This window comes from Coregonus clupeaformis, chromosome 21 (genome assembly GCF_020615455.1).
Source record: "Coregonus clupeaformis isolate EN_2021a chromosome 21, ASM2061545v1, whole genome shotgun sequence".
Taxonomy (NCBI): domain Eukaryota; kingdom Metazoa; phylum Chordata; class Actinopteri; order Salmoniformes; family Salmonidae; genus Coregonus; species Coregonus clupeaformis.
The window spans coordinates 18,123,632-18,149,423 of record NC_059212.1 but is presented as its reverse complement, the minus strand read 5'-3'; the positions used below and the strand labels follow the sequence as shown (position 1 = coordinate 18,149,423).

Sequence of the window (25,792 nt, the reverse complement as noted above, 5' to 3'; positions counted from 1 at the left end):
AAGCAACCCTGTGGGGTCAGTCCTAAAGGGTGTGGCATGGCAACCTGGAACTGACAAAAGACACTCCAACATGACGTCCATTTTGAGTAAATTACATTTTCATCATGTCATAGCACATACAGTGAGGGAAAAAAGTATTTGATCCCCTGCTGATTTTTTACGTTTGCCCACTGACAAAGAAATGATCAGTCTATAATTTTTATGGTAGGTTTATTTGAACAGTGAGAGACAGAATAACAACAAAAAAATCCAGAAAAACGCATGTCAAAAATGTTATAAATTGATTTGCATTTTAATGAGGGAAATAAGTATTTGACCCCTCTGCAAAACATGACTTAGTACTTGGTGGCAAAACCCTTGTTGGCAATCACAGAGGTCAGACGTTTTTGTAGTTGGCCACCAGGTTTGCACACATCTCAGGAGGGATTTTGTCCCACTCCTCTTTGCAGATCTTCTCCAAGTCATTAAGGTTTCGAGGCTGACGTTTGGCAACTCGAACCTTCAGCTCCCTCCACAAATTTTCTATGGGATTAAGGTCTGGAGACTGGCTAGGCCACTCCAGGACCTTAATGTGCTTCTTCTTGAGCCACTCCTTTGTTGCCTTGGCCGTGTGTTTTGGGGCATTGTCATGCTGGAATACCCATCCACGACTCCATTTTCAATGCCCTGGCTGAGGGGAAGGAGGTTCTCACCCAAGATTTGACGGTACATGGCCCCGTCCATCCCCTTAGCAGAAAAACACCCCCAAAGCATAATGTTTCCACCTCCATGTTTGACGGTGGGGATGGTGTTCTTGGGGTCATAGGCAGCATTCTTCCTCCTCCAAACACGGCGAGTTGAGTTGATGCCAAAGAGCTCGATTTTGGTCTCATCTGACCACAACACTTTCATCCAGTTCTCCTCTGAATCATTCAGATGTTCATTGGCAAACTTCAGACGGGCCTGTATATGTGCTTTCTTGAGCAGGGGGACCTTGCGGGCGCTGCAGGATTTCAGTCCTTCACGGCGTAGTGTGTTACCAATTGTTTTCTTGGTGACTATGGTCCCAGCTGCCTTGAGATCATTGACAAGATCCTCCCGTGTAGATCTGGGCTGATTCCTCACCGTTCTCATGATCATTGCAACTCCACGAGGTGAGATCTTGCATGGAGCCCCAGGCTGAGGTAGATTGACAGTTATTTTGTGTTTCTTCCATTTGTGAATAATCGCACCAACTGTTGTCACCTTCTCACCAAGCTGCTTGGCGATGGTCTTGTAGCCCATTCCAGCCTTGTGTAGGTCTACAATCTTGTCCCTGACACCCTTGGAGAGCTCTTTGGTCTTGGCCATGGTGGAGAGTTTGGAATCTGATTGATTGATTGCTTCTGTGGACAGGTGTCTTTTATACAGGTAACACGCTGAGATTAGGAGCACTCCCTTTAAGAGTATGTATAAAAGACACCTGGGAGCCAGAAATCTTTCTGATTGAGAGGGGGTCAAATACTTATTTCCCTCATTAAAATGCAAATCAATTTATAACATTTTTGACATGCGCTTTTCTGGCTTTTCTCTCACTGTTCAAATAAACCTACCATTAAAATTATAGACTGATCATTTCTTTGTCAGTGGGAAAATGTACAAAATCAGCAGGGGATCAAATACTTTTTTCCCTCACTGTAACTATTCACCCCCCCAAAGACAATACTTTGTAGAGCCACCTTTTGCAGCAATTACAGCTGCAAGTCTCTTGGGCTATGTCTCTATAAGCTTGGCACATCTTGCCACTGGGATTTTTGCCCATTCTTCAAGGCAAAACTGCTCCAGTTCCTACAAGTTGAATGGGTTCCGCTGGTGTACAGCAATCTTTAAGTCATACCACAGATTCTCAATTGGATTGAGGTCTGGGCTTAGACAAGGCCATTCCAAGACATTTAAATGTTTCCCCTTAAACCACTCAAGTGTTGCTTTAGCAGTATGCTTAAGGTCATTGTCCTGCTGGAAGGTGAACCTTCGTCTCAGTCTCAAATCTCTGGAAGACTGAAACAGGTTTCCCTCAAGAATTTCCATGTATTTAGCGCCATCCATCATTCCTTCAATTCTGACCAGTTTCCCAGTCCCTGCAGATGAAAAACATCCCCACAGCATGATGCTGCCACCACCATGCTTCACTGTGGGGTTGGTGTTCTCGGGTGATGAGAGGTGTTGGGTTTGCGCCAGACATAGCGTTTTCCTTGATGGCCAAAAAGCTCAATTTCAGTCTCATCTGACCAGAGTACCTTCTCCCACATAATAATAATAATAAATAATACGCCATTTAGCAGACGCTTTTATCCAAAGCGACTTACAGTCATGCGTGCATACATTTTTTTGTGTATGGGTGGTCCCGGGGATCGAACCCACTACCTTGGCGTTACAAGCGCCGTGCTCTACCAGCTGAGCTACAGAGGACCACATGCCTTTTGGCGAACACCAAATGTGTTTGCTTATTTTTTTCTTTAAGCAATGGCTTTTTTCTGGCCACTCTTCCGTAAAGCCCAACTCTCTGGAGTGTTCAGCTTAAAGTGGTCCTATGGACAGATACTCCATTCTCCGCTGTGGAGCTTTGCAGCTCCTTCAGGGTTATCTTTGGTCTCTTTGTTGCCTCTCTGATTAATGCCCTCCTTGCCTGGTCTGTGAGTTTTGGTGGGCGGCCCTCTCTTGGCAGGTTTGTTGTGGTGCCATATTATTTCAAATTTTTTATAATGGATTTAATGGTGCTCCGTGGGATGTTCAAAGTTTCTGACATTTCTGTGAGTTTCCTACTTCCGACTAGCACATGAACGCGGCAATAGTGCATGAGTTAACAAATTAGAAGGCAAGTCAGTCTAAAAAACTGTAGGCCTATTTTGTCCCTGTTTTCAAAGCTTTTGCGTCCACATTTGTTATTAAACCAAATCAAAAGTGGTGGGCCGCTGCCCCACCTAATTGAAAAGTGCTGGGGCAAAATTCCTGCTCGCCACACGTTTTCCGGCAGCCCTGCCTGGCGGCAAACCTCTCTGTCAATAACAGCTAACTTTCAGGTTACATATCCCTCCCATTAGGCTCCTCCAATTAGGTCCTTCACTCAGACCAGTCCTAGACAGTCCTCGCTAAATTATTGCTAAGAAGCTATTTATGTTTATTTTTGACAATTTTAATTGAAAACAAGGCAACAGTAAAATGTCATCACCCAAGAAAGATGCAGCGCTCCCCCTTGGGCCAGTGCCATTTTATAAATGCCTGATCTCTATGGCAAGATGCATCATTCACCCAAGTTTCGTCAAAATCGCCCAGTGCTGTCTGAGATATTGCGTGTGACTAACGAACATACAAACGAACGTACGGAAGGAGACAGATTCACCGTCCCTTCCCTGATTTCCCATGGGGGACAACAATCACAGTAAGGTACTTAATTGTTACCCAGAAATTATTTGATATTGAGATAAAAACAGCTGCATTGGACCTTTTTAAGAGGTATTTTAAAAGGGTGTATTTATCCCAATCCTTCAAAAAAATATGCAGAAACTCTGATGCAGGCATAGGTCAATTCAAAAGGCTTTGTAATCTAAAATCAAATCCACTCCCATCTGAGATTGCTATGACCTTACCACATATGAAAGGGGTTAGTTATAATAATATTTTACCTTAGTGTCAGTGGCTCTGCCACACTTTGGATGTGTCACAGTGCTCTCTAGTGGTAAAAGAGAATGTCAGCTAACATATCCTGGGGACATATCACTATTCTTTGACACTCATAAAACTAGTAGATGAAAGTAGGTGCTTTACGAAGTATTTTTTAATTGACATTCGTTAACAGTATATTTGCTTGAATTGAAAGCGCAGCCTGAGAATTACTGCATGTGAGCCCAACAGACAACCAAAGAATACTGTCTGGACAAGAAAATCTAGGAGGACATAGTGGGGACAGACAGTGAAACATGTAGACCTGTGAGAGGGTTTCTGAGAACAAAATAATTGTTGTAAAACGTTCACTAGCTGAAATCTCTCAAAGAGGAAATATCATGTGAGATATTTTCAAAATAGGCAACAGATTGATGTTTGAAAAATTGCATTTCTTGTTCTTCACCACACAACATGTGCATAGCATGAGACACATTTTCAACAGTAACTTAAAGCATACTGCACAAAAACATAGTGTAGAAAATAAATAAAAATACATTAATAACGCCCTTCAATCTTGTACTGTATATCTGACATTTTGCCATTTCAAAATGCTTTCAGGAACATCTTACTAAGTATATTATAAATTGTTATACATTTCCTGTATACACTTTATCTTACAGCCTTCCAATTGTATAATAGCAACTATAAATGCACTCATTATACATTCCAAAATCTTAATTGTTAAAGGAAAGGGACATGAGATAAAGCCAACATATTTGATCAGAAACACAGGTCATTTAAGTACAGTAGTGTTCAAAGTCAGTTTCGGGTGTCTCTCTTCTAATATCAAACTACTATAACAATGCACATGAAAAGATAGGACATATACAATTATTCAATTGGTCTGCAATCAACTCAGTTATAGGCTTATGTCTGTGTGACAGTGGCATGTTGTCATATACAGTGTTTTCATGTTAAGGCATGGCATTTGCAGACTATAACAGCTGTCATATCCTATTATGATAAAGTCGCTATAGCATATGTGCATTAAATGACAACATGAGGGTAAATGAATAAAGCAACCCTGTGGGGTCAGTCCTAAAGGGTGTGGCATGGCAACCTGGAACTGACAAAAGACACTCCAACATGACGTCCATTTTGAGTAAATTACATTTTCATCATGTCATAGCACATACAGTGAGGGAAAAAAGTATTTGATCCCCTGCTGATTTTTTACGTTTGCCCACTGACAAAGAAATGATCAGTCTATAATTTTTATGGTAGGTTTATTTGAACAGTGAGAGACAGAATAACAACAAAAAAAATCCAGAAAAACGCATGTCAAAAATGTTATAAATTGATTTGCATTTTAATGAGGGAAATAAGTATTTGACCCCTCTGCAAAACATGACTTAGTACTTGGTGGCAAAACCCTTGTTGGCAATCACAGAGGTCAGACGTTTTTGTAGTTGGCCACCAGGTTTGCACACATCTCAGGAGGGATTTTGTCCCACTCCTCTTTGCAGATCTTCTCCAAGTCATTAAGGTTTCGAGGCTGACGTTTGGCAACTCGAACCTTCAGCTCCCTCCACAGATTTTCTATGGGATTAAGGTCTGGAGACTGGCTAGGCCACTCCAGGACCTTAATGTGCTTCTTCTTGAGCCACTCCTTTGTTGCCTTGGCCGTGTGTTTTGGGGCATTGTCATGCTGGAATACCCATCCACGACCCATTTTCAATGCTCTGGCTGAGGGAAGGAGGTTCTCACCCAAGATTTGACGGTACATGGCCCCGTCCATCCCCTTAGCAGAAAAATACCCCCAAAGCATAATGTTTCCACCTCCATGTTTGACGGTGGGGATGGTGTTCTTGGGGTCATAGGCAGCATTCTTCCTCCTCCAAACACGGCGAGTTGAGTTGATGCCAAAGAGCTCGATTTTGGTCTCATCTGACCACAACACTTTCATCCAGTTCTCCTCTGAATCATTCAGATGTTCATTGGCAAACTTCAGACGGGCCTGTATATGTGCTTTCTTGAGCAGGGGGACCTTGCGGGCGCTGCAGGATTTCAGTCCTTCACGGCGTAGTGTGTTACCAATTGTTTTCTTGGTGACTATGGTCCCAGCTGCCTTGAGATCATTGACAAGATCCTCCCGTGTAGATCTGGGCTGATTCCTCACCGTTCTCATGATCATTGCAACTCCACGAGGTGAGATCTTGCATGGAGCCCCAGGCTGAGGTAGATTGACAGTTATTTTGTGTTTCTTCCATTTGTGAATAATCGCACCAACTGTTGTCACCTTCTCACCAAGCTGCTTGGCGATGGTCTTGTAGCCCATTCCAGCCTTGTGTAGGTCTACAATCTTGTCCCTGACACCCTTGGAGAGCTCTTTGGTCTTGGCCATGGTGGAGAGTTTGGAATCTGATTGATTGATTGCTTCTGTGGACAGGTGTCTTTTATACAGGTAACACGCTGAGATTAGGAGCACTCCCTTTAAGAGTATGTATAAAAGACACCTGGGAGCCAGAAATCTTTCTGATTGAGAGGGGGTCAAATACTTATTTCCCTCATTAAAATGCAAATCAATTTATAACATTTTTGACATGCGCTTTTCTGGCTTTTCTCTCACTGTTCAAATAAACATACCATTAAAATTATAGACTGATCATTTCTTTGTCAGTGGGCAAATGTACAAAATCAGCAGGGGATCAAATACTTTTTTCCCTCACTGTAACTATTCACCCCCCCCAAAGACAATACTTTGTAGAGCCACCTTTTGCAGCAATTACAGCTGCAAGTCTCTTGGGCTATGTCTCTATAAGCTTGGCACATCTTGCCACTGGGATTTTTGCCCATTCTTCAAGGCAAAACTGCTCCAGTTCCTACAAGTTGAATGGGTTCCGCTGGTGTACAGCAATCTTTAAGTCATACCACAGATTCTCAATTGGATTGAGGTCTGGGCTTAGACAAGGCCATTCCAAGACATTTAAATGTTTCCCCTTAAACCACTCAAGTGTTGCTTTAGCAGTATGCTTAGGGTCATTGTCCTGCTGGAAGGTGAACCTTCGTCTCAGTCTCAAATCTCTGGAAGACTGAAACAGGTTTCCCTCAAGAATTTCCATGTATTTAGCGCCATCCATCATTCCTTCAATTCTGACCAGTTTCCCAGTCCCTGCAGATGAAAAAACATCCCCACAGCATGATGCTGCCACCACCATGCTTCACTGTGGGGTTGGTGTTCTCGGGTGATGAGAGGTGTTGGGTTTGCGCCAGACATAGCGTTTTCCTTGATGGCCAAAAAGCTCAATTTCAGTCTCATCTGACCAGAGTACCTTCTCCCACATAATAATAATAAATAATACGCCATTTAGCAGACGCTTTTATCCAAAGCGACTTACAGTCATGCGTGCATAATTTTTTTTGTGTATGGGTGGTCCCGGGGATCGAACCCACTACCTTGGCGTTACAAGCGCCGTGCTCTACCAGCTGAGCTACAGAGGACCACATGCCTTTTGGCGAACACCAAATGTGTTTGCTTATTTTTTTCTTTAAGCAATGGCTTTTTTCTGGCCACTCTTCCGTAAAGCCCAACTCTCTGGAGTGTTCAGCTTAAAGTGGTCCTATGGACAGATACTCCATTCTCCGCTGTGGAGCTTTGCAGCTCCTTCAGGGTTATCTTTGGTCTCTTTGTTGCCTCTCTGATTAATGCCCTCCTTGCCTGGTCTGTGAGTTTTGGTGGGCGGCCCTCTCTTGGCAGGTTTGTTGTGGTGCCATATTATTTCAAATTTTTTATAATGGATTTAATGGTGCTCCGTGGGATGTTCAAAGTTTCTGACATTTCTGTGAGTTTCCTACTTCCGACTAGCACGTGAACGCGGCAATAGTGCATGAGTTAACAAATTAGAAGGCAAGTCAGTCTAAAAAACTGTAGGCCTATTTTGTCCCTGTTTTCAAAGCTTTTGCGTCCACATTTGTTATTAAACCAAATCAAAAGTGGTGGGCCGCTGCCCCACCTAATTGAAAAGTGCTGGGGCAAAATCCTGCTCGCCACACGTTTTCCGGCAGCCCTGCCTGGCGGCAAACCTCTCTGTCAATAACAGCTAACTTTCAGGTTACATATCCCTCCCATTAGGCTCCTCCAATTAGGTCCTTCACTCAGACCAGTCCTAGACAGTCCTCGCTAAATTATTGCTAAGAAGCTATTTATGTTTATTTTTGACAATTTTAATTGAAAACAAGGCAACAGTAAAATGTCATCACCCAAGAAAGATGCAGCGCTCCCCCTTGGGCCAGTGCCATTTTATAAATGCCTGATCTCTATGGCAAGATGCATCATTCACCCAAGTTTCGTCAAAATCGGCCCAGTGCTGTCTGAGATATTGCGTGTGACTAACGAACATACAAACGAACGTACGGAAGGAGACAGATTCACCGTCCCTTCCCTGATTTCCCATGGGGGACAACAATCACAGTAAGGTACTTAATTGTTACCCAGAAATTATTTGATATTGAGATAAAAACAGCTGCATTGGACCTTTTTAAGAGGTATTTTAAAAGGGTGTATTTATCCCAATCCTTCAAAAAATATGCAGAAACTCTGATGCAGGCATAGGTCAATTCAAAAGGCTTTGTAATCTAAAATCAAATCCACTCCCATCTGAGATTGCTATGACCTTACCACATATGAAAGGGGGTTAGTTATAATAATATTTTACCTTAGTGTCAGTGGCTCTGCCACACTTTGGATGGGTCACAGTGCTCTCTAGTGGTAAAAGAGAATGTCAGCTAACATATCCTGGGGACATATCACTATTCTTTGACACTCATAAAACTAGTAGATGAAAGTAGGTGCTTTACGAAGTATTTTTTAATTGACATTCGTTAACAGTATATTTGCTTGAATTGAAAGCGCAGCCTGAGAATTACTGCATGTGAGCCCAACAGACAACCAAAGAATACTGTCTGGACAAGAAAATCTAGGAGGACATAGTGGGGACAGACAGTGAAACATGTAGACCTGTGAGAGGGTTTCTGAGAACAAAATAATTGTTGTAAAACGTTCACTAGCTGAAATCTCTCAAAGAGGAAATATCATGTGAGATATTTTCAAAATAGGCAACAGATTGATGTTTGAAAATTGCATTTCTTGTTCTTCACCACACAACATGTGCATAGCATGAGACACATTTTCAACAGTAACTTAAAGCATACTGCACAAAAACATAGTGTAGAAAATAAATAAAAATACATTAATAACGCCCTTCAATCTTGTACTGTATATCTGACATTTTGCCATTTCAAAATGCTTTCAGGAACATCTTACTAAGTATATTATAAATTGTTATACATTTCCTGTATACACTTTATCTTACAGCCTTCCAATTGTATAATAGCAACTATAAATGCACTCATTATACATTCCAAAATCTTAATTGTTAAAGGAAAGGGACATGAGATAAAGCCAACATATTTGATCAGAAACACAGGTCATTTAAGTACAGTAGTGTTCAAAGTCAGTTTGGTGTCTCTCTTCTAATATCAAACTACTATAACAATGCACATGAAAAGATAGGACATATACAATTATTCAATTGGTCTGCAATCAACTCAGTTATAGGCTTATGTCTGTGTGACAGTGGCATGTTGTCATATACAGTGTTTTCATGTTAAGGCATGGCATTTGCAGACTATAACAGCTGTCATATCCTATTATGATAAAGTCGCTATAGCATATGTGCATTAAATGACAACATGAGGGCAAATGAATAAAGCAACCCTGTGGGGTCAGTCCTAAAGGGTGTGGCATGGCAACCTGGAACTGACAAAAGACACTCCAACATGACGTCCATTTTGAGTAAATTACATTTTCATCATGTCATAGCACATACAGTGAGGGAAAAAAGTATTTGATCCCCTGCTGATTTTTTACGTTTGCCCACTGACAAAGAAATGATCAGTCTATAATTTTTATGGTAGGTTTATTTGAACAGTGAGAGACAGAATAACAACAAAAAAATCCAGAAAAACGCATGTCAAAAATATTATAAATTGATTTGCATTTTAATTAGGGAAATAAGTATTTGACCCCCTCTCAATCAGAAAGATTTCTGGCTCCCAGGTGTCTTTTATACAGGTAACGAGCTGAGATTAGGAGCACACTCTTAAAGGGAGTGCTCCTAATCTCAGCGTGTTACCTGTATAAAAGACACCTGTCCACAGAAGCAATCAATCAATCAGATTCCAAACTCTCCACCATGGCCAAGACCAAAGAGCTCTCCAATGATGTCAGGGACAAGATTGTAGAAATACACAAGGCTGGAATGGGCTACAAGACCATCGCCAAGCAGCTTGGTGAGAAGGTGACAACTGTTGGTGCGATTATTCGCAAATGGAAGAAACACAAAATAACTGTAATAATAATATCTCCCTCGGCCTGGGGCTCCATGCAAGATCTCACCTTGTGGAGTTGCAATGATCATGAGAACGGTGAGGAATCAGCCCAGAACTACACGGGAGGATATTGTCAATGATCTCAAGGCAGCTGGGACCATAGTCACCAAGAAAACAATTGGTAACACATTACGCCGTGAAGGACTGAAATCCTGCAGCGCCCGCAAGATCCCCCTGCTCAAGAAAGCACATATACATGCCCGTCTGAAGTTTGCCAATGAACATCTGAATGATTCAGAGGAGAACTGGGTGAAAGTGTTGTGGTCAGATGAGACCAAAATCGAGCTCTTTGGCATCAACTCAACTCGCCGTGTTTGGAGGAGGAGGAATGCTGCCTATGACCCCAAGAACACCATCCCCACCGTCAAACATGGAGGTGGAAACATTATGCTTTGGGGGTGTTTTTCTGCTAAGGGGACAGGACAACTTCACCGCATCAAAGGGACAATGGACGGGGCCATGTACTGTCAAATCTTGGGTGAGAACGTCCTTCCCTCAGCCAGGGCATTGAAAATGGGTCGTGGATGGGTATTCCAGCATGACAATGACCCAAAACACACGGCCAAGGCAACAAAGGAGTGGCTCAAGAAGAAGCACATTAAGGTCCTGGAGTGGCCTAGCCAGTCTCCAGACCTTAATCCCATAGAAAATCTGTGGAGGGAGCTGAAGGTTCGAGTTGCCAAACGTCAGCCTCGAAACCTTGATGATTTGGAGAAGATCTGCAAAGAGGAGTGGGACAAAATCCCTCCTGAGATGTGTGCAAACCTGGTGGCCAACTACAAGAAACGTCTGACCTCTGTGATTGCCAATAAGGGTTTTGCCACCAAGTACTAAGTCATGTTTTGCAGAGGGGTCAAATACTTATTTCCCTCATTAAAATGCAAATCAATTTATAACATTTTTGACATGTGTTTTTCTGGATTTTGTTGTTGTTATTCTCTCTCACTATTCAAATAAACCTACCATTAAAATTATAGACTGATCATTTCTTTGTCAGTGGGCAAACATACAAAATCAGCAGGGGATCAAATACTTTTTTCCCTCACTGTATGTCTGTGGGCAAGGGTAGACACACAGGCATAAACTGAAACAAAATCAAACATGTTAACTCTGCTAAAACACAAGCGGTAACAGGTCAACAGCATTGTATGCTACTGTATTTCTTTCAGCAAAAACTATATTGTATAACAATTGCAAGTGGTGTTACATTTATAAACATTTAAAAATATAATAGATTTGTGTTTGAATAGTGGTATACATATTTCAGGTGAACTTACTAAGTATCAACTCCTTACAAGTACAACAAATATTCAGGAAGAATAAGATCCAGTACAATCTAAACACAATACCTGCAAATTTACTTCAAATCATCTCTCTCTTGGATAAAAAAAAACTTCAATATGTCCTGTTGTGTTTTCCATGCTTGAAAAAATCATGTAAAAAACACATTAACATATTTTTTACAACTTCCAAAATAATCTGTGGTGTTATACACAGTCTACAATATACAGATGAAACAAATAAATTTTGTGATAATGAAACATTCATAATATCCTGACTGAAGTGTGTTAAAACAAGAGAAAACGCACCTCATGTAAACATCAAATGGTTCTCAAAATCAAGAGGGGAAAAATACGTTTTCACATGGAGCACGTCGAAAGGTTATTCTTCTGATCAGACATTGGTGATAAAGCGGGTTTCTTCACCTCCCTTCACTCTAATCACTTACAGTGAAACTGAGGTTTGTGTGATTTTCCCAATCAACATCAAGGCTTATGTCAATTCCACATATTTCGTGATAACAAATAGTTTTGACTTAAGTTACAGTACAGTATAACAACTAGTATCCTTAGAATCCTCAAACAGTCATTTTGCAATTGTGGGAGGGTCTTGCTATACTATTGAATCTCTCTTGACATATCACAATGTTCACAAAATCTTGGTAAAAACTTTAATTTCTTTAAAGTTCTTTACGGACAATATGCTTTGGTTATTATTTTAGTAGTAATACTCTTCAGCAGCCATTTTGTGAGCCAGTCCTTTGCTGATGTCATATCCTGGGATAATCCCAGTGGCAGCAGTATTTGAAGTGGAATTGCTGAAGTTGGAACACAACGTTATGATATAATGTTGGTTGTAGTGGTTCTTCACGTGACAGAATTTGAGGAATTTCTCTCCCTCTTATAATGCGAGTTGAGGCATTTCTTCTAGTGATAATGGTGGTTCTGATTGGTGATAGATCATGTGACGATGCTAGCTGAGGCTGTTGGTGCAAGGTGCACTGTGAGAGATGGACTAGCCTATTCGTTGGTGTGATGTGTTGAGTCAAGGCCCTGAGTACCGTTATAGGCTGAGGCCAAATAAGAGCTATTGCATACAGCTTGGTTCCTTTATGCAATATCCCCTTAACAAAGGTACATTGTAACAGGTGAGTAATGTATGCGGTGGTGGTTGGCTTTTCCTTTTGCTTGTACACTGTACATAGATAGTTAAAAAAGAGAAATGTACAGTCTTTGTATTGAAATGTACAGTAAAAAGGGAGTGTTGCATACAGTAGAGTCCTCAGTCCTGAGGCACAGGATCCGACAGTAAGATCTTGACTGCTTTCTAAATGGAACCCTATTCCCTAGTGCAGGGTTCACCAACTGGCGGGACGTGATTTTATTTAAATGGAATAAAAGACTGTAAAAACACCAGCAAATCAGCTCCTAGTCATTTTAACTTTGTAAATCTGTTCCAAAGTATTCCCACACATAATAGAGAGATATTGTGAACATATACAAATGTAAGCAAAATTTGAAATGATTGTTTTAGTCAAATATTATATCTGTTTGGGCTTCTTGCGGTCAATTTGCAGTATACAAATTATTTGTAATTACAGTATGTTCCGGCCCCCTGACCATCTGCTCAAGGAGAAATTGTCACGTGGCTGAATCTAGTGGATGATCTTTGCCTTAGTGCAATACTTAAATGCACTATATAGGGAATAGGGTCCCATTTGGGACGATGTCTTTCTCCTTCACTCAAGGCCAAAGGTGCTGGTCTCCTCCACAGCGATAAGCAGTTTATCATAGAGCATGGTGTAGGACAGGTACGGAGGGAGATCCAGACGGTTGAAGCATGTGTGCGCCCTGGAAGATAGATATACTGTAGATCATCAGCATTAGACAACCACCTCAACTGAATAGTTTTTCGCCAAATATGTTGTATGTGAAAGTTATGCAGGGGTTTGAAGGTTAACATAATTAGGAAAGTTTGAATCCAAAGCATGTACAGACCTGTAATAGCAGAATGTAATCATACAATTATAGTCTTGGGTAGAGAGTTTACTGTATATTACCTGGGTAGAGCGGTGATCTTGCCCCACTTCTCTATACAGAAGCGTCGCAGGCCGTTGCTGCCCCGTAGCGCAGTGAAGCCCTCGTAGGGAACACTGGAGGTGCCCGTCACAAACTGCAGCAGACGCAGCCTCTGCTCATTGTTGAAGCGCTCCACAGCCCCCCAGAACCACCGGATCACTATGTGGCTGTCATGGTAGCCTGCAATGGAGAAGGCCAATGAAGAAGGCATGTTACAGACGGGGTACAGGGGTGGTAGCTGGTCCCATACCGGATGTGCAGTAGCCAACTCCTTTATTGTTGACATGCCATAGAAAAGATGGCTATAGCATATACAGTTTAGGACCAAGGGCTACAGGCTACAGGGGGGCTGGTTCAACAAGGGAATGTGGCCTGTGTCTTCACAATTAAATGTGCTCCTTATATCACATGCCTTTCACAAACACATATTATCCATAAAACACGTTGGGCTAGATTACCGTACCTACTACAGTCACCATAGTCCTAGACTAAAAGCATGTTCATTGAAGATTCTCCATTAGGTAATGTCCAGTGATGTGCTTCACTGCAGTCTGCTCACCTCCTCTATACTCTGTGTTGTTCCTCCAGTCATTGAGGTCTATCTCAGCTGTCCCAGCAATGACCAGCTCCAACTCTCTGGCATCGAACACTGACACCAGCCGTGAGTCCACCACCTGGAGAAATATTGCAGGAACATAGAACATACTGTATGTGACTCGTTTCAGGAAACTAGGCATATGTCACACGTCACTACTTCACAGGAGAGGCATTTGAACGAGAGAGAGAGAGAGAGAGAGAGGCTGTGTGCAGCGGTTAGCGGTCATGATATGAAGGTCTGGTCACAGACAGCTGATGTGTTGTGCACTGAAGTCCACAAGCGAAGGGAAAAGGTAAGAGGTGGAGAGCGCGTAGATAGTTGTGAGAAATAATTATATACAGTACCAGTCAAAAGTTTGGACACACCTACTCATTCCAGGTTTTATTTTTATTTTTTACATTGTAGAATAATAGTGAAGACATCAAAACTATGAAATAACACATATGGAATCATGTAGTAACCAAAAAAGTGTTAAACAAATCAAAATATATTTTATATTTGAGATTCTTCAAATAGCCACCCTTTGCCTTGATGACAGCTTTGCACACTCTTGGCATTCTCTCAACCAGCTTCACCTGGAATGCTTTTCCAACAGTCTTGAAGGAGTTCCCAAATATGCTAAGCACTTGTTGGCTGCTTTTCCTTCACTCTGCAGTCTGACTCATCCCAAACCATCTCAATTGGGTGAGGTCGGGGGATTGTGGAGGCCAGGTCATCTAATGCAGCACTCCATCACTCTCCTTCTTGGTCAAATAGCCCTTACACAGCCTGGAGGTGTGTTGGGTCATTGTCCTGTCGAACAACAAAATATAGTCCCACTAAGCCCAAACCAGATGGAATGGTGTATTGCTGCAGAATGCTGTGGTAGCCATGCTGGTTAAGTGTGCCTTGAATTCTAAATAAATCACAGACAGTGTCACCAGCAAAGCAACCCCACACCATAACACCTCCTCCTCCATGCTTTACGATGGGAACTACACATGCGGAGATCATCCGCTCACCCACACCGCGTCTCACAAAGACACGGCGGTTGGAACCAAAAATCTCCAATTTGGACTCCAGACCAAAGGATACATTTCAACTGGTCTAATGTCCATTGCTCATGTTTCTTGGCCCAAGCAGGTCTCTTCTTATTATTGGTGTCCTTTAGTAGTGGTTTCTTTGCAGCAATTCGACTATGAAGGCCTGATTCACACAGTCCCCTCTGAACAGTTGATGTTGAGATGTGTCTGTTACTTGAACTCTGTGAAGCATTTATTTGGGATGCAATTTCTGAGGCTGGTAACTCTAATGAACTTATCTGCAGCAGAGGTAACTCTGGGTCTTCTATTCCTGTGGCGGTCCTCATGAGGGCCAGTTTCATCATAGCGCTTGATGGTTTTTGTGACTGCACTTGAAGAAACTTTCAGTTCTTGAGATTTTCCGTATTGACTGACCTTCATGTCTTAAAGTAATGGACTGTCGTTTCTCTTTGCTTATTTGAGCTGTTCTTGCCATTATGGACTTGGTCTTTTACCAAATAGGGCTATCTTCTGTATACCCCCCCACCTTGTCACAACACAACTGATTGGCTCAAACACATTAAGAAGGAAATCAATTCCACAAATTAACTTTTAAGAAGGCACACCTATTAATTGAAATGCATTCCAGGTGACTACCTCATGAAGCTGGTTGTTATAATGCCAAGAGTGTGCAAAGCTGTCATCAAGGCAAAGGGTGGCTATTTAAAGAATCTCAAATATAAAATATATTTTGATTTGTTTAACACTTTTTTGGTTACTACATGATTCCATATGGAAACAGAGTTTGATGGCTAAGGAGATGTAGAGAATTCTGGAGGGAGTCGAAAAGAAAACACAGAAGGCTGTTGTATAAAACAACTGTCTCCGGATTTCATCTTCAAACTAAGGGCAGAGAGGGAGAAGCGTTCATCCATGTATACGGGTAAGAGTCTAGCTAGCTACATTTTCAGATATGATATGTTTCTAATTTTGTCAGAAAGTCGTTTTCACTGCAAGTTAAAGCGTACTGTTAGCTAGCTAGCTAACGTTAGCTGGCTGGCTGGCTCGCTAGGTAACATTACGTGTATGATCTGTGTAGTAATATTATTTGTATCTCAGAAATACATTTGCATTGCTAGTTATAGCATAATGTTAGCTAGCTAGTTAACATTGAACCTAGTTGGTTAGCTTTAGCTACCTGCAGATTCATGCATGGTGGCTAGCTATGACAATCAGTATGGGTTGAGATTATTGCCACATTCAAAACAACTGGGAACTAGGAACTCAGAAATCTCTGACTTCCGACTTCAGTGCATTCAAGACAACTGGGAACTCGGGGAAAAAAAACGAGCTCCGACTGGGAAAAATCATTTTCAACGGTCATCCAACACAGAATTCCAACTAGGGAACTTGGGCCTCTTTCTAGAGCCCAGACTTTCCGAACTGAAGATCACTGACGTCATGATTTGACCTCATATTTTCCAAGTTCCCAGTTGTCTTGAAAGCATCATTAGGTTCATTGTTTAGCTAGCTAGCAAGCTACATGTCTAAACATAAGACTTTGCCAGGTGATTACATGACCCATCAAGTTAGCCAGTTGTGTCTAGGGGTGATTACGGTAATCTATTCTATTTCATGAACATGTGTACATGTCTAGACAATAGTGACCCATCCACTTAGCTAGATGTGGCTGGGGGGTGGTTATAGCATTTATTTCACATGACCCATCAATTTAGACAAGTGTGTCTGGGTAAGAATCATCTAATAATTATAAAATATATAAAATATTTATCTGGACACTTTCTATTTTTGATATTGCTACTATGCAAATATACAAGTAACCAATTCACTGTGCCGTTTACACCTTCTGTATCCTGTGCATGTGATAAATAAACTTTGATTTTATTTGATATAGTGTGTGTTTACCAGAGACGGTAATGTGAAGAACAACATGACCTGCACCAAAGTCAGATTAGGATATAGGCCAAGGACTAGATAAAGTGTACTTTTTGCTACTACTTTCACTATAATAATAATAATATAATATGCCATTTAGCAGACGCTTTTATCCAAAGCGACTTACAGTCATGCGTGCATACTTTTTTTGGTGTATGCACTACTACTGCTATGGTTGCCCTTAGTTTGAAGATGAAATCCGGAGACAGTTGTTTTACACTTTTAGTCTTGAAATCTTTGGTTGTTTACTACACTACCTTACTCACTCTGTTTAGCACATGGCCTCAAATGTGAATCCTTAAAGATATGGGTGGGGCTAAGGCTTAAGAGGGTGTGAACGATGCTGAATGAGTTGGTAGAGCATGGCGCTTGCAACGCCAGGGTTGTGGGTTCGTTTCCCACGGGGGGCCAGTATGAAAATGTATGCACTCACTAACTGTATGTCGCTCTGGATAAGAGTGTCTGCTAAATGACTAAAATGTAAATGTAAATGAATGGGTGTAGACAAAGAAGAGCTCTCCAGTAGGTGTACAAAAACATTCAAGGCGCATTTTCTCAAAAGTGGGGTTACAAGTTTATCAACTTTCAAAGCAGAATTACTTTCCCATTGTTCCTCAACTGCAGTGTATGATATAACATTTTCTAGCTCTGAGTCTCTACTTTGATCCAATATAAAAAACACAATTTCAAATTTTGCTACATAGGATTGAATCGAGCCAGTCAGTCACATATTTAGACACATTGCTCCCATCATTCATTTGTTGATTTCATTTGATAGTCATGTTCTATTGCATTCTAAGAAACTTGAAGAAATCATATTTGAAGTGCAAAGTGAAAACCCTCTTAAATCATAGCAAGGCTGGAAAAACAATAAACCAAATTGGAAATAATGGGGGGAAATCATGCCATGGCCAATGGTTGTTGCCCTGAGAGTGTTTGCTGTACCTCATAGAAGCCTCTGACCAGTGCCTCTGTCTGCTGGACCACTCCTCTCTCCACCCTCCACTTCACCATGCGGTCAATGTACTCCTTCTTATTCTTCTCTGTCACATTAATGTTGGCCCCTCCAGACTTCAGCTCTCTCTCTGTTACCTGCCCACAAATAGAGTAATATCCATGTAACAATACAGACACACCTTACAATAGAAAAGTCCCCATGAAAGTGTACAGTATACTGAAAGATACACACTGTAAAAAAAAAAAAAGAACATGTTATACAGTACTTCAGCTTGCTTTGGGTGTATGTGTGTAGACACTGTACGTATTAGTACTTCACACATACCTGTCCGAAGACTTCCTCATTCACAGTGAAAGTAAGGTCCAGCACGTCAGTGATGTCATTGTCTTTCATCCACTGTAGACTCTGATGGAACTCCTCGTCTAGGTACTCCAGATCACTCAGGTCAGTGGCTCTGCACAGGTAAACATATTTATTTCACACAACTGCTGTGGGGTTCACTAACTATTACTGCACAAAGCAATCCATTGTCTTAAAGTCAATCAAGGGGAGTGATTAACTCACTCACTAGCCTGAGGTACATTTGCTTTGTGTGTAAATGTAAAGAATGCTGATTCTGTCAGTTGTCGTAGCCTATCATCATCCTATCTGAAGAGACTTGTCATTAGTTCTCACTCTAGAAAGTCAATCTGGGTTAGACTGTGTTAAGCCTCAAACTACTGGCGACATTTATGCTTGATTGCACACTAATCAATTATGGATTATTTTTCTTTCTTGTGTACATGGCAGAGACATTTTTCCATACAGAATAATTGTTAAGGCCAATGCAGACAGACAGAGACACAGACAGGCGTGTGTGCGGGCAGACAGACAGACAGACATACACTCACAGTCTGAGGAGAGCCTTGTAGAAGGGCCGCGTGAAGAAGGCATCCAGGAGATACTGGTGGATCAACGCCAGTCCCAAAATACGCCCACTAAACCGGAACCTGCACAAAAACACACAGAGACAGGTCTCACACACAACTACAAATTCAATGCAATGAAAGTGTTTAGGTCTCATCACATGAGACTTCCATGAAAGCCATTCATTTTCTGCCTCCAATAGGTAAACAAATAAGAACAAGCCCATGGTCATGTTCATTAGGACAATGGAAAACATTTGAAAATGCTTTGCAATGGAACACGAAAAATAGTGTTTCTTAATAGACAAGTCAAGGTAGTCCCTCCCAGTTACAGTCAGTTTTCTTCCCGTTGGTACCTAATGAACACAACCCAGGTTTCATGAGTTTGAAGGAAGTTTAAACACAGGACAAGCAGATGCCCTCCTCACCATTCCAGATGGTTCTCTACGAAGGCGGACATGGGGCTGATTTGGACGGTGTACGTGTCGTTGGCTGAGTACTCAAACAGGCCGTAGTAGGGGTTGAACAGCTCCTGAGACAGCAGGAAGAAGAACTCTCTGGACGGCCCACTGTAGTCCAGCCTGACGGCATGAGAAGAGAAGACCAGAGTTATCTGTCAGTAGCAGTCAGAAGAATGAAACAGACATGCACTATCCTCTATATCTCCCCAAAATGAGCAGTTCATTCTTTAAAAGACAAGAGGGGTTTCTTTCTTGACACATGCATTACTTTTTCAAGTAACTGAATTGAATTCCATATTTGTAAAGACATGCACTTTCATGCAATGGTTGAACTCCAAGGATCAAAGTCCCTCTTTGTTGTAATGTCTGTGTTCAGGTCAATAGAAGAAGCTTTGGCGTACCCCTCCTCTCCTATGAAGGTGATGTAAAGCTTATTCCTCTGTAGTTCCTTGCGTGAGTAGGCCATGACCTGGTTAAAGGTACCCTCCAACAGGTGGTCTCTCCGGATGATAAGCCTGGAACACAACAATCATAGGATGCTGAGCAACACAGACATGGATATACAGCATGGTGCTAATTTGCATACACATTCCTAAAGCTTCTTAGAAACAGTAGGGTTGTATAGAGCTGTAACTGTATTTGAAAAAGGTGTGAGTGATCATGTTACTGGACAGTTTTCCTTACTTGATCTTTCCTGGGCCCTGGCCATAGCCTTTAGCCTCCAGTTTCCTGTAGAAGTTGCGCAGTTTGGCCTCAAAGTCTCTCCGGTAAGGGGCAGGCGCTCTCGCTCTCGACATTCCTGTTGACAAGCACATTCAACTCCATGACATAAGACACATACACAACACCAGGATAACCATCTGTGACATGTTTTTTTTTTAACAATTCTTGTGAATTAACCAAATGTTCTTGGGTGTACATTTTCAACCCACTACAGCTCCATTTGCCAATAGTGTAAACCCACCTGGAGAGCTCTGTGGTGAAGACCCAGGTGAACAACGAGGAGAGAAGCTGAAGCCAGGATGGAAGGAGGGTGGAACATATGACATGATTTCCTCTTCAAACAAGCTGCAGGGAGATCCAAAAAGTCACAAACGTGAAGATAATTACAATACTACAACACAAAACATTTATTCACGGGTAATATGAACAGTTGCATCCTACCTCAATAGTATCACCAGGTCTGCATCACATGCCAGTTTCTCCAGTCTTTGGGTTCCCTCTGTTCTGATGTAGTGGATCTTTTCCCTGCAATGCCACATACACTATAATCTGGACTAGACTGGGTATGTGTGTTTTATCAAACCTGACATATAATATAATAACTTTATAACCCTTTATACTGTGTAACTATTCCTATAATTACAGTGTAACAAGTACTCATTATTACACTGTACTTAGGGTTACTTCAGGGTTAAGGTTAGGGTTGTGGTTGAGGCTGAGGTTAGGGTTGAACATGAAGCTAGGGTTAGGGTTAGGGTTGAACCGGGATGTGGACATGAAGCTAGGGTTAGGGTTATGGTTGAGGGTTAGGGTTGAACCGGGATGTGGACATGAAGATAGGGTTCGGGTTGTGGTTGTGGCTCGGGTTAGGGTTGAACCAGGATCTGGACATGAAGCTAGGGTTAGGGTTGTGGTTGAGGCTAAGGTTAGGGTTGAACCAGGATGTGGACATGAAGCTAGGGTTAGGATTGTGGTTGAGGCTCGGGATAGGGTTGAACCAGGATGTGTACATAAAGCTAGGGGTAGGGGTGAGGTTAGCGTTACTGCTATAAGTAAGGTGTAATAATAAGTAATTACAAGACTTGTTACACTGTAATTACATGAGTAGTTCCCAAAGGGAAGTTCAGTTATGGAAGTATTTAAGGAACCAATACAGCAGTGAGTGAGAAATATTCACATTCTCTGAATCTACAAGGTCCTCATATGAAAAATAAATCAAATTCATCCCCCAGTGTTTATCTACCTCAGGGAATGGTTCCTGGACAGGGCTGGCTGGCGCTCCGTTAGAATTTCTAATATTCCAGGCTGACGCAGGAAGACCACTATCTTCTCATTATAAGCTGTGAGTGGAAGGAAGACATTGAATTCAGAAGACAGTTAGACTTACAACAGAAACGATATGGTAAATGTGATTTATGACTGTGTTCTTTGTGTATGTACAGTACTCACCTTGTGGTACTGGGTCTGGAGGATGCTGTCTCCGTATTGCTGCCACCACACTGTTCCCTGGCCGTGACAACAAGGCCACACCTCGACTACGGGAGACCTCAGAGGCCTGAAAAAGTACATATGAAAAAAGGTTCAGTTATAAACAAGCAAATACATAAATTCAATTCCATATTTCCATAATTCTAATACATGATTGGCCCCAATTAAACAGTTACAACACTTAAAAACAAGGAAATGTCTTCTGTGTGCTGTTTGACTCTCCTGACCTCTCCTGCGCTGTAGCTGCGTAGTCTCTGCAGGTGCTGCCTGTGGGTCAGGTGGTTGGACAGGCAACCGTTCTGCAGCGGGATTCTGGGGTCGATGAACGTGGTCGCTCGGCTGTTGTGGTCCACAAAGAAGTTCTGGACCAAAGAGAAGATGTTACAGGTAAAAACTTACCAAAGTTAGAAACACAAATCTAAACACTGCTAGATCTGAAGGCAAATACCAAATCAAAAGAATAATTAGAATACTTATTCAACCCACCCCACCCCCCCATTTTTCCCACAGCCCTTATGTGAATAGGTGGGTGAGTTAGCTGTGGATGAACTAAGGATCTTTGTCTCTGTACCTTGCCCTGAGGGTCAGTCTTGATCTCCCAGCCCCGGGGGAGTTCCAGCTGGGCGTCAGCGAAGCGGTTGAGGAAGGTGACCAGGTCTCTGTTGTGCTGGTACCTCTCAAGGTTACGAGCATCTCGACGAATCTTCAGGATCATGTGCTTCAGGCACGTGCTGCTGGTGAACATGCGATAGGCCCCCTGAGAAGAGAAGAAGACCACTGCATGACCATGGAAACACCATACGCAACCAATCTGAACCAAAATGGAAGAATATTCAGCATCTGTTACTAAAGACTACAATATGTTACTGAGCATTGGTATTGCTGTTCAAAGGGAAATTATGCTTATTTGTCAGATGAGCCATGCTGACTGTGTATAGTTATAATTGTCCACTGGGGAGACAGGTACTCACATAGTTGGCGTGGAGGACAGTGAAGAACTCTGGGTGTGTGATGAACTTCACCGCTGGGCTCTGTAGCAGAGCTGTGATCTTCTGACTGTTGACTGGAGACGAGGAGGAGGAGGAGGAGGAGGAGCTGTCTCTTCTCAGCTCTACACACAGACACCAGGAGAAAACAAAGGAAAATTAACTGAATGGTGACTGTCGTGTACAATGTTGTATGTAGTACTTTGAAAAGTCTCTCACTAAACAGGCTCTGTGTATACCCATGAGTTTTACAAAGCAAGACTACACTTAAATAGCACTTCAGCTTATTGCATTCTGTAATTGAGACATTGTGGTGTGGTCCCACTTACCATTAGCCATTGGAGGAGAGTCTGTCTCACTGCTGTTGTTATTGAGGCTTGTTCTCGCACTCCTGCTTCTGCTTCCTTCATCCTCACTCCTGTCTGTGTCCATGGTCCTCTGTATACTCTGGTACCTGACAAACACACCAGCACACATTTACTAAACATCCTTAAGTCAGAGCAGCGGTGCCTGCATATAGACCATTCCTTTAAGTGTGCAAGACACTAGTGATTATGACTTATCATATACTATCTCTTATCTGAGTACGTTTACATGCACAGTAATAATTCGATTTTAAACTGATTATGGCAGTAGGCAGAATATGCAATAGTCATGTAAACACCTTACTCTGCTTATCTTAATCGGCATAAGGTCAACACCGAAGTAAGCATACGCTGATAAAAAAATAACATGGTTGCTGTGGTAGAACGTTTATTTTGATTGGCGATTTTCTGCATTTATCAGATTTTCTGCATTTATCAGAGTGCCATCAGGTAGCCTGATTTCAGATGTGTCCATGTAAACAGAATTATTAGGGAAATCTTGCAAAGCATGTAAACGTTTTAATCGAACTATTATATTAATCTGACTATCCACAATAATCGCATTATTGTGTGCATGTAACCGTACTCATTGAGTTTATGCAGTCAAATCCAGCTTGAAAGGTCATAATTTGTCTGCCAGTGATATTTAGTGCAGATTCTTAATTGCCCGTAAAGGGATAAAATACAATTGTATTGCACTGAATATTGACTTTTCATATTGAATTCAATGTTAATTCATCCAGAGAAGAGAGAGGGGCAGAACCCAAGCTAATACTCACAAAGCCCCAGAGAGAGAGGAATTGAATTTGAGACCATTGATCAATGGATTATACTACCATATTAGTCTTCTACACGTGAGGTCTGACAAAGAAAAAGATATCTGACACAGCCCGACACTGTCCACTGCTCATGCTTCCAGTTGGACACGCTTCTCATTCCAGACACACACAGGGAATTCCACCAGCGCAGCAAGGGCAGGCCCTGTCCTCTCCTCCAATAAGCATTTAAATGAATTTCTCCTCCCTCGCTTTCTGGGTCTCCAATCCCGTTAAGAGATTTCATGCACTGCAGTTGTAAAATAACACTTATGCAATAACACTTATTCACAGCCTGTTCTGCACATTTCTCATTTGATTATTACTGTCGAGACTTAGTTATTTTTTCTCCATTCAGAATATCCCAGGCATTTGATGGAGAGTTCTTCTAGTAATGGCTCTAATATAAGCATAAAAAATCACACCTTACATAGCAAGCAGCCACAGCACAGATCAAATGTTCAGCACAAATATTTAGGTATCAAAGAGATTCAATAATTTGATCTTAATACAAAACTCCCCAATACTCATAAAGAACAGAACCATTTCTATGAAAATCATCAAAAAAACAAAAAAGCTTTACGTTCTTCCTACAACCACCAAATGGCCCTATATAGTGTATGTTTTCAGTTGTGCTTTTTGAACATACAATGAAGAAACAATCCCAAAAGTATCGTAATGACTACAAAACAAGTGTGTTATACCTTGTAGTGACTACAACATGACTACAGAAACGGTGTCTCCCTAGCTCTCTCCTCTTTCTTACCCTCTACCCCTTCACTCACCTTCTATTGAGCTGTTCCATCTGCTGAACGGATCCAGACCTCCTCATGCCGTCGGGCGTGGCTGCTACAGTGGGTCTCTGCCACGTGGTGGTCCTGTTGATGTGATCCACATAGAACACACGACCATGGCTGTCCACACGCGCCTCCCAGTCTACACACACACACACACACACACACACACACACACACACACACACACACACACACACACACACACACACACACACATACACACACACACATAAGCAAACAAGAAAATGCACATCCAGAGGCGGCGCTCCTAGTGGCCAGTGATTTTATTGCAAGTAAGCTGAAATCTGTCTTACCTCATTTTTACCAGCATGTCACCTAGAGGTGAAAAACTATAGATCACCTTTACTCCACACATAGAAACGGATACAAAGCTCTCCCTCGCCCTCCATTTGGCAAATCTGAAATCTGACCATAACTCTATCCTCCTGATTCCTGCTTACAAAAACTCAAACAGGAAGTACCAGTGATGTGCTCAATACAGAAGTGGTCCAATGAAGCGGATGCTAAGCTACAGGACTGTTTCGCTAGCACAGACGGGAATATATTCCGGGATTTGTCCAATAACATTGAGGAGTTTACCACATCAGTCACCGGCTTCATTAATAAGTGCGTCGACAACATCGTCCCCACAGTGACCATATGTACATATCCCAACCAGAACCCATGGATTACAGGCAACATCCGCACTGAGCTAAAGGCTCGAGCTGCCGCATTCAAGGAGCGGGACACTAATCCAGATGCTTATAAGAAATCCCGCTACGATCTCCAACAAGCCATCAAACCATCAAATGTCAATACAGAACTAAGATCGAATCCTACTACGATGGCTCTGACGCTCGTTAGATGTGGCAGGGCTTGCAAACTATCACTGATTACAAAGGGAAACCCCGCCACGAGCTGCCCAGTGACGCAAGCCTACCAGACGAGCTAAATTCCTTCTATAACCACAGTGATTATTATTTGACCCTGCTGGTCATCTATGAACGTTTGAACATCTTGAAAAACGATCTAGCCTTAATGACCATGTACTCTTATAATCTCCACCCGGCACAGCCAGAAGAGGACTGGCCAACCCTCAGAGCCTGGTTCCTCTCTAGGTTTCTTCCTAGGTTCCTGCCTTTCTAGGTAGTTGTTCCTAGCCACCGTGCTTCTACATCTGCATTGCTTGCTCTTTGGGGTTTTAGGCTGGGTTTCTGTATAAGCACTTTGTGACGTGCTGATGTAAAAAGGGCTTTATAAATACATTTGATTGATATGCTCGCTTCGAGGCAAGCAACACTGAACCATG

The 25,792-nt window shown here is 42.0% G+C and overlaps 1 protein-coding gene and 1 long non-coding RNA gene across 2 annotated transcripts in view; one reads left to right on the top strand and one right to left on the bottom strand.

Moving 5' to 3' along the window:
- Positions 1-12,910: 12,910 nt before the first annotated feature.
- Positions 12,911-25,792, bottom strand: part of hecw1b (HECT, C2 and WW domain containing E3 ubiquitin protein ligase 1b) — a 53,026-nt gene continuing 40,144 nt past the window's right edge. Inside the window, exons 11-28 of the mRNA XM_041842160.1 lie at positions 24,472-24,622; positions 22,836-22,960; positions 22,492-22,631; positions 22,092-22,277; positions 21,748-21,882; positions 21,482-21,587; positions 21,276-21,372; positions 20,474-20,557; positions 20,274-20,377; positions 19,994-20,108; positions 19,711-19,824; positions 19,277-19,429; positions 18,834-18,932; positions 18,268-18,397; positions 17,931-18,077; positions 13,990-14,104; positions 13,412-13,610; positions 12,911-13,202 (exon numbers count right to left, since the gene is read on the bottom strand). Of these exons, the coding sequence (XP_041698094.1) occupies positions 13,091-13,202; positions 13,412-13,610; positions 13,990-14,104; positions 17,931-18,077; positions 18,268-18,397; positions 18,834-18,932; positions 19,277-19,429; positions 19,711-19,824; positions 19,994-20,108; positions 20,274-20,377; positions 20,474-20,557; positions 21,276-21,372; positions 21,482-21,587; positions 21,748-21,882; positions 22,092-22,277; positions 22,492-22,631; positions 22,836-22,960; positions 24,472-24,622 (2,312 nt within the window). The 3' untranslated portion in view covers positions 12,911-13,090. The remainder of the gene's footprint in view (positions 13,203-13,411; positions 13,611-13,989; positions 14,105-17,930; positions 18,078-18,267; positions 18,398-18,833; positions 18,933-19,276; positions 19,430-19,710; positions 19,825-19,993; positions 20,109-20,273; positions 20,378-20,473; positions 20,558-21,275; positions 21,373-21,481; positions 21,588-21,747; positions 21,883-22,091; positions 22,278-22,491; positions 22,632-22,835; positions 22,961-24,471; positions 24,623-25,792) is intronic.
- On the top strand, positions 21,504-22,120 carry LOC121535273. Its single transcript, XR_005994725.1, has 3 exons — positions 21,504-21,595; positions 21,764-21,907; positions 22,031-22,120. It is a non-coding gene; the product is annotated as an uncharacterized LOC121535273 (long non-coding RNA).